This window comes from Lycorma delicatula, chromosome 7, assembly GCF_047948215.1.
Source record: "Lycorma delicatula isolate Av1 chromosome 7, ASM4794821v1, whole genome shotgun sequence".
NCBI classification, from domain to species: domain Eukaryota; kingdom Metazoa; phylum Arthropoda; class Insecta; order Hemiptera; family Fulgoridae; genus Lycorma; species Lycorma delicatula.
In genome coordinates, this window is record NC_134461.1 from 106,516,929 (window position 1) to 106,532,032 (window position 15,104).

Consider the following 15,104-nt stretch of genomic DNA (forward strand, 5'->3'; position numbering starts at 1 on the left):
GTTATTATAATGGATGATAATGAATTTTGTAGTGTATGAAAAAAGCCAATTCAGATCTGGACTAAAACCCAGAATCTCCAGACGAAAGACAGTGATGTAGCTTTCCAGAATGGAGATCTGTTAATAAGAAAAATGTGCTTTTGTAATACCAATTTTAAATTAAGACAGTGAATGCAATCAATTTAAATTATAAATCTCTAATAACCCTTTTTAAATTTGGGGGTAACCCAAGTTAACAATTTCAATTAATGAAATTTCATTTCAAGAAAATCCCTCTTTCATATTGATCCATATCAAGATAAGTAAATGAAACAGGACTTCTTTCTCTAAAGCATATTTTTTTCAGGAAGAAATTATTACGAGACTTAAGGGCAGCATTACAAACTTCTGTTATTAATATTGTAACAGTTTAAGTACAGAACAGATTTATGACTAAATATTAAAATTACATGAAATTATATTTTGTAGTTTGTTTTGCTGTTACATGATCAATTCTTTCATCAATTAAATAATTTTTTAGCTAATCAGTAATTCTTAGTACTTGTTGAATATATTAATATTAAAAAAATTTAAATTTTGTAAAAATAATATTTCTATAATTCTGGGAGCATCAAGAATTGATTGAACTATGTTCAGTTTTATTAAGCATTATATGGAACTGATGTTAACATTGATAATTCTCAAACTTACCTTAATGCATCAATTCTAGTTCAGGAAAGGCATGTAATTTTTTCCATTGCATCATCAGAAAAAACAGCTTTAGACATTAATCTATTGAAATCTAATAAAAAGCATAAGCTTATTTTTTATTTAATAGTCTACACTAATGTTTTCTTTAAAGATTTTTTTTTAATAATTAACAGGTGATAAAATGGTAAACAGTTATAATTATATACAAAATAGTTATTGAGAAAACATTTATACTTTATTTTTCTTTCTGTTACATTAACTTGATTTTGTTTTTATATGCAATTTAAGATGTGCTTTAAGATCTCTATTTTCAGCATAATATTTACCACAAACATTACATTTAAATCGTTTAATGTTAAGATGTCTTAACATATGTTCTTTTAGTTTATCGCTTCGAGCAAATCCCTTTTGGCATACATTGCACACATGATCTTTAACTCCTGTGTGAATCTGAAATAAAGAAAAAAAGTATTAAAACTAAATATTATTGAATAAAGTTTTGTATTTATATATTACATTCTGCTGTACTTTTTTACAGGAGTAATATAGTAAACAAATTGGAGTAAAGTTTATTTTTAAAAAAATATGAGGGCTTTCAACCCAATAAATATTTAATACTGCAATACTGATATTGCAGTAAAATCTATTTTTAATTAATACATTAATTCCTATTTATTAGAATAAGAGGGAAGACTTTCTATTTAGAAATGTTTACAATAGCATTTATTACAAATTTTATGAGCTTTAATTTTTGTCTTTGCCAGAATGGTTTTTTAAAATGTATCCTGAACAATGAAATCAGAAGAGAATATTTCACTGAGAAGGGGCTAGAACCTCCACCAAAATTTCAGTAAATATTTAATATTAAAACAATAATTATTTAATTATTATAATTTTGTCTTTCTCTGCTTTTTTATAAAATGCATTTAAAAGACGGTAAGTGCATACATTGAAAACACTGTTTAAAAAAAAAATAGAAAAACTATCTATCAGGTACAAATGAAGTGTATGTTACGTTCTAGACAAAATAAATGTTCAAGAATATTAATATAAGATAAAAAAAAATGATGTGGAAGAAAATACTAATTTGCTAAAGACGTATATGATAAAAAAAAAGTAAAATTACTTTTTAAGGATGAACAAAGAGGTGTATAGATTAATATTGCTATTAGGTCATTTAACATAAGTTTGAAAAGTTTGCTTTAGGTTTGTTGTCATCAAAAATAATGTACATCCTCCAGAAATTTCATTCAAACAAATGAATCATTAGGTTTTACCTTTTCATGAGTTTTCAGCTGGTATTTTACAATAAATCTCTTTGGACATAGTTTACAAGCATAAATCCGTTCTCCTAGATGAATTTTATAATGAGTTTGCAAATAATCTGATCTTCGAAATGATTTTCCACACACCTGTATAAATGTTAAAAACAGATTTTTTAAAAAAGATATAGATATATATACGTATGTATATTTTTTAATCTTTTTTATATTTTAAAAATTGAAGTTTTACCAAAAAAAAGTTTTACTATTATCTTCAAAACTATCAAATACAAATAACTTTATACACACTGAAAAATGATAGATTATTCCGTAAAAAGTAGATGACTAATCTTAAGGTAATGAGATTCTATAACTATCTCTAAAATACGTAGTGTTCAGTAATATAAATAAGTTTATAAGTCCATGAGTATTGGGACTTGTGAAGAAGATAATGCACAGGAATTAACTGAAAGCTAGTTCACTTGCTAAGTCAGTTTCTTACATAAGAGAGTTGCATTACCTACATAACAGGAATAGAAATAGTACACAAGAATGTGATATTCGGTGAAGTTGCAAAAAATGTAGCTGTTGACCGTCCAGCAAAAGCTAATAAATTTTTGTTTTCTGTTCTATGTCAAGCACACATTTAACTTCCCTGATTTTCTTTATTAATGTTTACACATTATTTACATCACAGGGATTATTTTTACTAATAATACATCTTTTATAACAACATTTTAACCATAAAAATCTAAATCTAGACGCAGATTACCTAGAAAATGCTTATATACAAAAACATTCATTGTTTGTGGCAGTATTTTTAACTAAGTTGAAACTATTTAAGTAATTTGTTACAGAAATAGGAAATGATGTAGTGTTTAATTTAGGATGGACTCCATTTACCCTTTTGCATTCTCAGTTAATCAGAAATAGCCATTTCAGTAGATAAATATACACATCATAAGGTTATACCAAATAAAAAGAACTTTAATTAATGGGATCTATAAAATGTAGGTAAAAAACATAAAAAGTATGTTAAATGAAATTAGTTTCACTTTCAGCTACTATAATTTTAAAGGCCAATGAGTTACAAATAGCGACTGGCAAAAATGATTGGTTCGTACATGTGCAGTATCTTTAACCGGTCTGTTGGGCATTGCTGTCAGTTCATTGTTGTTAGAATTTGTGAGACAGTTTGTTAAAATGAGTGTGATAATAATAAATCCCACCAGTTGTGAAGTTCAGTTTGTGATTAGATTTCTAAATGCAAGAGGACATCATGCTAATAAAATTCACCGTCAATTGTGTGAAACTTATGGGGATATTAAAAGGAAAAGTGAGGCAATGGTGTCATGAGTTTAAGGAAGGCCAATTAAATGTTGACAATGAACAGAAACATGGCAGACCTAGTGTCCAGACTGGATTTTGTTGAACATATGAATGCAAAAGTGAGAGAAAATCATTGCTTTATGATCAATAATCTTTCTTTAAAATTACGAGGAGTTTTGAAGACAACATTGTTGAGAATCCTGACTGACACTGTGGGCTATTGTAAACTGTGTGCATGATGGGCGCCAAAAATGTTAACCAAATGCTCACAAAGATCACAGAATGACGTGTTTTTTTACTGTTTTAACCGCTGGGAATTACCATTCAGGTATTACTTCTAAGGATGATTTGTATGAGTGCAAATAAAGTGTAGTCTTGTACAGCCTCAGTTTGACCATTCCTGAGAGATGTGTGGTTAATTGAAACCCAACCACCAAAGAACACTAGTATCCACGATCTAGTATTCAAATCCATAAAAAAATGAAACTGCCTTTACTAGGACTTGAACGCTGGAACTCTCGACTTCCAATTTAACTGATTTGGGAAGACGTGTTCACCATTAGACCAACCTGATGGGTTACACAGAATGACATCTGCATATGCTTTTCTCGACCACTTTAACCATGAGGGAGATGAGTTTTTTCCCCATATTGTCACTGTTGACGAAATAAGGATTTCATATATCAATGCTGAAACGAAACAACAATCCATCTAGTGGCATCATTCCGCTTCACCTAAACCAAAAAAAGTTAAACTAACCCCAATCTCGAAGGAAAGTCATCGCAACTGTGTTGCAATGATGACCAAAGGTGTGCTTTTGATTGATTTCATGGAAACTGGAATATCCATCGCATCACAAGATTATTGTGAAACACTTTCTAAACTGCATTGTGCCATTCAAAACTGATGACAAGGAATGCTAAGATCAGGAATTGTTCTTTTTTACAACAATGTATGTCCATACAGGGCTGCATGCATAACAGGAACAATTCAAAAATTCAGAAGAGATTTTTGATCATCCCCTAACAGTCCTGATCTCGTTTCCAGTAACTACCATCTCTTCCTGCACCTCAAAAGCTGGCTTGTGTTTCAATTATTTATAAACTAAAATTTAATTACATTAAAATTTAACTAATGCTTAATTTTTTTTAAATTGTTATCTTACTTCAGAAAATTTTAAAATGATTCTTATAAACCAATAGGTTTTAAGACATAACATATATAAATTACAATACTACTTGAAATTAAATTAACAAAAAAAAATCATACATTACAAGAAGCAGTTTTCTTTCCAGCATGAGAATCAATGTGCCTCGTCAAATTCAATTTGGTAACAAATGATTTATTACATATTGTACACCTGTACTGGTTTTGATTACTGCTATGCACCTCAGTAATATGTTTTTGAAGGCTTTCATTTGTTACAATCATTTTGTTGCACACAGAACAAGTGAGATAACCAGATCCATTGTGAGATATTTCACAGTGTTCTTTTAATTCTTCAAATGAAATAAATTCCTGAATAAAAAAGTTAATACATATGAACATAATAATAATAAATGTATATATATATATATATATATATATATATATATATATATATATATAATATTATATTTTAATTTAGGAAATAAATTCTTTTTTGTCCATGTCTTCCTCTGTACTAATTAATCCCAAAAGCATTAACAAAATTCAGCACAATTCACCAAAGTACAGAATCAATAAGAGCTGCTTACCTTGTCTTATTATTTTTCTTTTCTATATATCAAAATTGCTTTCGAGTTATTTCCTCATTATCAGTTGAATAAAATTAAAAATTAATTACACATTAAGATATTAATAAAACTAAATGTAATATTATTACATAAAATATGTAGTCAAATAATTAATTAACATAATAAAAAATCTTTAACTTTAAAAAACATTTTTAAACAGCACTGTCACTGATTTTTTAAAGTTAAAAGATTTTTAATTAATTATTTGATAATGCAGCAATATTATGTTTAGTGTATTATTAATGTCTTAATGTATAATTAATTTTTAATTCTAATCAACTGATAATGATAATGAAGAAATTCCTCGAGAGCACTTTTGATATATAGAAAAGAAAAAGAGAAATAATAAGATAAGGTAAGACCTCTTATTGGTTCTGTACTTTGGTGGATTTTGCCGAATTTTGGAATATATATATTGTGCTGATATTTTTAAAAAGATGAGCAACTTAATAACATTTAAAATTGAAGGCTAACAGAAATGATTAATAAGATTGAGTGCTATATAAAATAAAAAGTGACCAACATGAAAATATTTATATATATATATATATAAACAATAATCATTCAATATTGTAATTGTAATACAAAATGTCATACAATAGACATTTCTAATTTTCAAATGTAATTAAAAATAATTTAACAAAATTAATTCTGAATTAATATAGAAGTATTTAAATTTTTTTTTTGTCTTAAGTCATTTGACTGGTTTGATGCAGCTTTCCAAGATTCCCTATCTAGTGCTAGTCGTTTCATTTCAGTATACCCTCTACATCCTACATCCCTAACAATTTGTTTTACATATTCCAAACGTGGCCTGCCTACGCAATTTTTCCCTTCTACCTGTCCTTCCAATATTAAAGTGACTATTCCAGGATGCCTTATTATGTGGCCTATTAGTCTGTCTCTTCTTTTAACTATATTTTTCCAAATGCTTCTTTCTTCATCTATTTGCCGCAATACCTCTTCATTTGTCACTTTATCCACCCATCTGATTTTTAACATTCTCCTATAGCACCACATTTCAAAAGCTTCTAATCTTTTCTTCTCAGATACTCCGATTGTCCAAGTTTTACTTCCATATAAAGCGACACTCCAAACATACACTTTCAAAAATCTTTTCCTGACATTTAAATTAATTTTTGATGTAAACAAATTATATTTCTTACTGAAGGCTCGTTTAGCTTGTGCTATTCGGCATTTCATATCGCTCCTGCTTCGTCCATCTTTAGTAATCCTACTTCCCAAATAACAAAATTCTTCTACCTCCATAATCTTTTCTCCTCCTATTTTCACATTCAGTGGTCCATCTTTGTTATTTCTACTACATTTCATTACTTTTGTTTTGTTCTTGTTTATTTTCATGCGATAGTTCTTGCGTAGGACTTCATCTATACCATTCATTGTTTCTTCTAAGTCCTTTTTACTCTCGGCTAGAATTACTATATCATCAGCAAATCATAGCATCTTTATCTTTTCACCTTGTACTGTTACTCCGAATCTAAATTGTTCTTTAACATCATTAACTGCTAGTTCCATGTAAAGATTAAAAAGTAACGAAGATAGGGAACATCCTTGTTGGACTCCCTTTCTTATTACGACTTCTTTCTTATGTTCTTCAATTGTTACTGTTGCTGTTTGGTTCCTGTATATGTTAGCAATTGTTCTTCTATTTCTGTATTTGAACCCTAATTTTTTTAAAATGCTGAACATTTTAAAAACCTAGAACCTAGAAATGCCTTTTCTAGGTCTATAAACGCCAAGTATATTGGTTTGTTTTTCTTTAATCTTCCTTCTACTATTAATCTGAGGCCTAAAATTGCTTCCCTTGTCCCTATACTTTTCCTGAAACCAAATTGGTCTTTTTCTAACACTTCTTCCACTCTCCTCTCAATTCTTCTGTATAGAATTCTAGTTAAGATTTTTGATGCATGAGTAGTTAAACTAACTGTTCTGTATTCTTCACATTTATCTGCCCCTGCTTTCTTTGGCATCATTACTATAACACTTTTTTTGAAGTCTGACAGAAATTCCCCTTTTCATAAATATTACACACCAGTTTGTATAATCTATCAATCGCTTCCTCACCTGCACTGCGCAGTAATTCTACAGGTATTCCGTCTATTCCAGGAGCCTTTCTGCCATTTAAATCTTTTAATGCTCTCTTAAATTCAGATCTCAGTATTGTTTCTCCCATTTCATCCTCCTCAACTTCCTCTTCTTCCTCTATAACACCATTTTCTAATTCATTTCCTCCGTATAACTCTCCAATATATTCCACCCCAGTATTTAAATAATGAAATAAAATTAAAAAATAATAAATAATTTGACCAATGCATCCTTGTCTTTCAAGATTGCATGAACATAAAGATAAACACAGTAGATAATAAAATAAGGATACCAAAAATATCAGCTTAAATAAAAGGATATAGTAACATTAACAACAATCGAGATATTCTAAATCTACACACAAAATAGGACTAAACTTTTATAAAAATCTAAACCAAATTCAGGTATAATACATTATATGATAGTGGTACATTGTCTAATTTTTTACCCAGAAAAATCATGATATACTTGTTGGAAAATCACAAATTTTTGTGAAAGCTTCCGTTTGTATAACAAATTTTCACCTCTGTTGAAAATCAAAAAGTATGTTCGAGATTTTTTCCTGTTAAAAAGTATTACTACTCCGCAGAAGAATGTTTAAAAAAGAAAACCCAAGTGTCTGACTATGTAATAAATGTTATAAATAAATTAAGAGCACGTGTATAAACTCTTATTGAAATAGTTTTTTTTCTATTTGTGGTTCTTTTGACAATAAAAAATGTATCGCATAATCTTTAGCCCATTAAAACATTTTGTTTTACCTATAACCTAAGTTTAAGGTAATGATTAATGTACGTGACTGTGATATATTACAGTAGCTTAACTCCAGAACTTGTAAAGTGTGACAATAATAATAATAATAAGCAAATATTCATCTTTTTTTTGTCTATCTGTCTCTCATGCAGGAGCTTATAAACAAACATCTCTCAAAACCAAACTGTTAAAAAATTCTAATATTGTTTCTACTATACATCAAATAATTACCTGCTGACAGATACAACATATAGGTTCATGTTGTAATAGGCGTTTCTCATTTTTAGATCCCTTATTGCATTCTTTACAAATATAATTATTTTTTTCTTTATCATCTTCTGTCCTGAAAAATTGTTAAAAATTAATTTTATAATGATTTGAGCAAGTTTTAGAGATAAAATTAGACCATGTCCAAATTATTTTGAATATAAAATCAAATAAAATATATAATAAATAATTTTTACTGAATTTCAGAATAAATATAACAAACTAAACTTGTACATCATTCAAAAACAATATACTGTTAAGTGATAATATCAGCTGTAAATTTCTAAAGGTTGCCATTGACAAACATTCATTATGAAATAAATTGATGATTCACATGAAAAATTGCTTGGCTGAATGATAAAAAATTAAACTGTAATTTCATTACATATGGAATTGTTTTGTAGAGAGCCTCATTATATTCCAATAGACAAGGCATTTTAAGAGGTGCCATGAGATCTCTTAAAATAATGATATCAGTGAAGTCATGCAAGATGTATTCATACCATTAGGTTTATTGGTAGTTCCAAGATTATAAATATATATTACCAAAATATAAAGTTGTTTACAAAAACTTCTACCATACACTGTGGCCTACACTAACAAAAAATTCCAGAGTAAAAATTATAGAGATGAAAAGTTGTTCATAAAATAAATCAATCACTTTTAAGTAAAATTGCATTTTATTCGACTGATGAAAACCATTCTTAAAAATCTAAATTTGTGATATTACATGGTATTGGTATTGCACAGTTGTTAACTCTTTTTACTTCCTTGTACAAAATAAAGGAAGTATTGTGATTGTGAAAAATTTCGGTTTTCAGATTTCAACAGAAATATCCATTTTTACTATCCCTGAATCCATTTTGACTAGTTTCAGCATGACGTCTGTATGTACATATGTGTGTGTATGTATGTATCTCGTATAACTCAAAAACGATTAGCCGTAGTATGTTAAAATTTTGGATTTAGGACTGTTTTAATATCTAGTTGTGCACCTCCCTTCTTGATTGCAATCGACAACTATAAGTTTCCAAAAAAGCCCAAAATCTAAAAAAATTGGATTTTGAACTTTTTCTTAACTGCAATAATAAACCCTAATTAGAACTTTTCAACAATATATCATAAGTGGTATTTATTTTACATTGGTTCCAGAGTTATAGCCAAATAATATTTTAATTAATGAAATATTTGGATCATGGTATCAAAGTATCAGTTTGTATCAGAATTAACTCCTTTTTTTTTATTTAAATATATTGATTTATTAATAATTTATTAACCTCTGACTATACAAAAATATTTACAATAAATAATTCAATAATAAAAAAAAATCAGAAGTTATTAATTTTATATACTTTCATTTTAAAAAAATGTGTATATGTAACTTAATAGGTGTACAAGGGAGTCAGGTGGTGCCCACATCAAATTTTTTATGCTTTTCTGAAGTTTCTACAATTTGATTTTCATAAATAAAATGGTAATTTTTAGCAAAGTTGTTCATGTGGGATATGTTCAGTACTTACAACTATTTTTTAAAGTAAAAAAAAAAAAAACACTACTTAAAAGTTCTATTAGATCACATAAATGGAATAACACAACGTTACACAAACTGGTACTTATGTATTAACACCACCGCAGCTACAGCTTTATTTAAAAACAAAGTAGTCAATCGGATTTCAGTGGAAAATGAACAGTCACTTTATTAATTTTAATAAATGGTTATTTATATTTATTTCTTTTATAAATGTAATTTAACCAAACTTAACCTACGCTCGCTAACCTTGACTAATTAACAGGAGTGTTTTGACTATTTAAATAATAAATAATTGCAATAATTACTGAATTTATTAATTAAATACTCAAAAAATTATGGTGTTAATTAGTCAAGGTTAGCGAGCGAATGTTAAGTTTGGTTAAATTATATTTATAAAATAAATAACCATTTATTAAAATTAATAAAGAGACTGTTCATTTTCCACCGAAATCCGATTGACTACTTTGTTTTTAAATAAAGCTGTAGCTGCGGTGGCATTAATACGTAAGTACCCACAAACTAAATTTTTAACAGAAAATATCTGATTATTTGGTATCTTAATTTGTTTACATGAAAATTAGTAAATACAGCTTAATTTTAACAACAGATTATAAACTAACCACCTCTTTAAACTCTCTCATCTCTTTGAACAGTCATTCTGCAATGTCGAAAGAAGTATCAAGTTAAAGAGGTTATCATCTCTGAATTTTTCAACTTCCTCCAGTAACTCCAGATAAAAGTAAATATATCATTATCATTAAAAAAAAAAAAGTATCAATTACTACTCATTAGAGTTGACTTATTACAAAAAGTTCAAATGCTACTAGGAATCAAGCCCTGAGCCATTGTTGTATCATGCAAACATGCTTTTGTTGGGTCAAGGCAGTTAAAAATAAATATTTCTGTCCAGCATTGTATGAAACTATACATTATATTCATGTAAATACAACTTTTATTAACAAAACTGAAGTTTTATTTTGTTTAATAAAATTTTGCTGGATTAAACACAAAAGAAGTAACATGTTTTGATAGTTGTGTGTACTATCCAATGAGGTAAGAAAAAAGTATTTTACTTATTATATAACAAAATATAACAAAGACAAAAGTATAAAAACTGTTCACCACCAACAGTACAGAATTCAATAATGCTTCTTGCCTTATGCTTATTATTTTTTTCTAATAGCGCTTTTGAGGTTTTCCCTCATCATCAGTTAAAATTTTTCTTCCAAATCACACATTAAAGTTATAAGAAATAAAAATATGTAGTCGTAAATATTAAAAAATATAAAATTAAATTTGTTTTATTATATGGTTAGTCAGACATACACAACTCAAATACAGCACTGTACTTGACTCATACACAGTACTGTGTATGTGTGGCTAGCCACATAAAAAAATGTTACATGGACAAATACAATAAAATAATTTTTTTAGCTAAGTTAATTAACAGAATATAAATATGTATTTTCTTATATTGTTATTTAGTATTTCTTTGGGGAGGTAAATTGATTTTCATCTGTTATAGACAGTATAAATAGATTTTAATAAACTGTTAATTATTATAACTATTACAATAACAAATTCTTTACTGACCTTTGGTTAGCTTCAACTTGTGTTACTGAATTCTCTAAATTATTTGTTTTTTCTACTACAATATGTACAACATTTTCATTAATTCCATATTCTTCTTGTCGTTTGTCACAGTTATTTTTTTCTGGTATAACTCTATTATTTTCTAATAATTCATTTCTTTCTTTACAAGTATCTGTTTGTACTAAACTGTAATCTACTTCTTTAATTTCTTTTGTGACTTGACTTTTAACAGTGTCAAAGCTTTCAGAATCTTTTCTTATTAATAAGTCTTGCTGTTGATAATTTTTATATTCTGTACTTGAAGGAATAAATAAATATTTTAAATTATTTATCTCAGTTGGATTATTTGAATCTGATTCTTCATTATACTTATTAATAATAATTAGAGGGTTTTTTAACTCATTATTTTTATCTAAATCAGTCTCATCATTATTGTTTTTACAGCCATCCTGCACAAATAATTTTGTTATTTTAATTATTTAAAAAGCCTTTTCTTATAGACTTTGTAAATATAAATTTATGGATACATATACATACCTGCATATTGTTTAATTAGAAAAACCTATAAGCAAGTAAATTTTTTCCAAGGCTACACGTACCTGATTTTACTAGGTATATGTGATGTCATATCATACCGATAGCAGAATAAGATCTACCAGCTGAAATCAGTCTGATAGCATGTCAAAATTTAGTAAAGTTTCATTTTAAAATTGTTAGTAAAGAATAAATTTATTATACAAAAATAATCATTTGCAATGCACACCACAGTCTGTCACTCTTCAGTAACTAGATTCAGCCTTCACATACAATATATTAAATTGCTTGGATTAATTTTTATCTGTTGGGACCATAAGGATGTTTTTAACAGAGACAAGAAAAAAATAGATATAAATTAATTATGCTCTGTTTTTCTTCATAGCAGTTGAAGCCAATTGTTATGATATGTCAACATTTTAATTTTACAATGTAGCAGAATTACTCTCTAAACATTCTGTTTGTACAATATTACACAATATATTGCACATAACAAGGTACACACAGTTAAAAATATTTTGAGCTTCATGATCTACAACCTCTGAAACTTATTATTATTCTATAAAATAAATAGTCTAAAGTGAATTTTAGTAAAAACTACTAGACTTTTACAAGATTTCACAATGCTTTCAAAAATTTAAACAGTATCTCATAATTTGATCAAATATAGAATATCTATTGTACAAAAATGATTAAACCAAATTGCATTTATTACTAATATAAGATCTACTTAAGAAATGGCTTCCACATATCTTTTATTTACATTATACTGACAGAAAGGAGGTCCAACTTTACCTGATATGCAACTTGTTGATGTTGGCCCTGTACAACCTCAGATAAAAAATGGAGTTGTCAGGCAAGCCCACAATCAGTATTAAAACCTCATGAAAAAAACACATACTAATCTTGTAAATGAAATCAATTTTTTAGGTACTCCGTTGTTATCTAGTCAGGAAAAAGGGATGGTTATAAACAGAAAAAGTTCCTTTATCTAGGTAAGTCTCTGCTCTTTCTGGATCTAAAATAGCCTAGTATTTTTAACAAGATTCCCAACAGTTTTTTCAGCAACAAGGTTATGAAAATTACATATAAAAAAAAACAACCAATCAACATCTAAATTAATAACATGTTTAATTCTTCAGGGTATTTTGAGCAATTACTTGATCAACTTTAATTTTTTCATACTTTAATAAACCATACTAGATATGTTTAGGATCAGGAAAACACAAGATCTAAATGTCGGAAAATAGGCAAGGACAATAGCTGACCCGTGCAAGGTCAAAGTACAGATCGCGTTATCAGTACTCTATTCAATTAGCTATCAGTTTCATGAGTTATCAAGGGCTGTTTCAGATGTTAATCCGTTCTGTGGAGAGAAGTTAGGGTTTAGAGTTTTGTGGAGAGAGGAATAAACTATAAACTAACCTTAACAGTTGTCAAAGTTGGAGATGACCGATTGCACTCTTCGTAGTGATTATCCATTGCATACTAATAGCTCAGAACATGGGGTGTAGTCTCTCTTTATTGTGACTATATTTCCACTTTAACATAAATTTGACCCAAGTATCCTATGAAATGGTGTTAAGTATTTGGTAATTTATCCCTAACCTCTCACCACAAAACAAATTAGCATCTGAAATTTCTTGATAACTCACAAACTGATAGCTAATTGAATAGAATACTGATAATGCAGCATGACTTTGACCTTGCATGGATCACCTGCTGTCTAACATCTAGATCTTGTGTGTTCCTTATATTAAAATATTAACAAAATTGAAGTTAATAAAGTAATGACTCAAAATTACCATTATTCATAATTTGTTGCTTTACAAACCTTACTAGCAAATAACTTTCTTCGATCTTTATATCTGGTAGAATGGTTCTTATTCTGATAAACATCACAAGTTTTATGAGAAAGTATGTCATTACTAGGAGACTGTTCCCTAATTTCAGTGGAAGTAGCAGATTCATCTTGATCAGGAAGTGAATTAAACATAACTGGATCGCAGAAAATAACAAGATCCTTACTTTGATTTGAAATTATTTCATTAAATTCTGTTGGAATCCTATTTATTACAATTTCAGTACTTATGTTATCACCTTCTTTTATAAGTGATATTTTTAAATACAAGTTCTGAAATCAGAAGAAAATTAAAACTTATAATTATCTGAAATTAAAATTCCTAAGTTCTTTAAATATATAACATCAATGTTAAATACAATAATCAATAAACAATTTTTATGATCATATGAAATAAGTTGAACTTATGTAATTCAATTATTTCTTTTGTAGAAAAATATATTAATATTTTCAAAGAACATCAGAAAATAAAATTGTTCAGAAAGTTAATTTTTATTACATTTTACTTAACATTAATTGAAAGATCTAAGTGACGCTACTAGCAGTAGGTAATTTGTTATTACGGTATTAAAGCTAGTAATATAGTAATGTTTTAGATGAATGAAATACCTGCAGTGTTTTTATCAACTGATAAATTAACTTTTTTATTTTTATAATAACATGTATATCTAATATGGTTACTTGTAACTGAACCGAATAAGTTGTTAATACACCACATTCAGTGAGCTGAAAAAAAAAGAACACATAAGTTGGTATCCCACGAAGTAAAAGGTAATATATTTAAATGAATTTAATATTTACACAATAACCTCACCCCTTTAAAGAATGTATCGAGCAAATTTGCTATTTCAGTTACGTAATCAGATGACATTTTGAAACCAGTTATTACATTTTAAAAATAATATAAAGCAATTTAACCATGTACTCAGAAAACAATTAAATGTAACTAAAAAATCTGGATGTAAAATCATAACCTCTAAGTAGAGTATTTACGAAGTGTAGCTAACGCAGCATCTAACAAGGGAAAAGTAATGTGATTCATATTTTGGCCAATAGATATCACTAAATCCGCGTTGAAGATGTTTGCTTCCAGGGTTGTCAATGTGGATACCGGTGTTCTTTGGTGGTGGGTTTCAATTAACCACACATCTCAGGAATGGTCGAACTGAGAATGTACGAGACATTCCTGTTTAGCCTCCTGTTTACCGGAGGCTAAACGGTAAACAAGAAAGGAAAGGGTTGTCAATGTGCAGAATTATTCCCCAAAAACGGGATTTTCTAGTGGTTTGAGAATTAACATTTTTGCATTTAAAGAATTAAATTATTTATCTGAAAATTTTCTAATTGCATTGACATAAGGCGTTCTTGATTTTTTTCATAATGGCATCGCCGAGTAGTGACCG

The 15,104-nt window shown here is 28.1% G+C and overlaps 1 protein-coding gene across 5 annotated transcripts; it reads right to left on the minus strand.

Annotated features, from left to right (window-relative positions):
• Positions 1-909: 909 nt before the first annotated feature.
• LOC142327393 (uncharacterized) lies at positions 910-14,905 on the minus strand. Of its 5 annotated transcripts, XM_075370416.1 has the most exons (8): positions 14,516-14,897; positions 14,311-14,427; positions 13,675-13,974; positions 11,307-11,755; positions 8,147-8,258; positions 4,551-4,799; positions 1,968-2,102; positions 910-1,140 (listed from the first exon to the last, which is right to left on the minus strand). In XM_075370416.1, exons 1-8 carry the CDS (start codon positions 14,570-14,572, stop codon positions 946-948), a joined length of 1,614 nt encoding a protein of 537 aa, XP_075226531.1. In that variant the 5' UTR covers positions 14,573-14,897; the 3' UTR covers positions 910-945. The 5 variants fall into 5 exon arrangements, with proteins under 5 accessions (XP_075226531.1, XP_075226533.1, XP_075226532.1 ...); XM_075370418.1 differs by lacking the exon at positions 1,968-2,102 and having other exon boundaries at positions 14,516-14,905; XM_075370417.1 differs by lacking the exon at positions 14,311-14,427 and having other exon boundaries at positions 14,516-14,896.
• Positions 14,906-15,104: the final 199 nt, after the last annotated feature.

Excerpts from the sequence above, each read along its gene's own strand:
- LOC142327393 (XM_075370416.1), bottom strand. The coding sequence starts at position 14,572 with ATGTCATCTGATTACGTAACTGAAATAGCAAATTTGCTCGATACATTC. Across the intron at positions 8,259-11,306 it reads CAAGTTGAAGCTAACCAAAG|GACAGAAGATGATAAAGAAA; the intron begins GTCAGTAAAGAA and ends ACAATTTTTCAG. Across the intron at positions 4,800-8,146 it reads TATGTTGTATCTGTCAGCAG|GAATTTATTTCATTTGAAGA; the intron begins GTAATTATTTGA and ends TTTTTTATTCAG.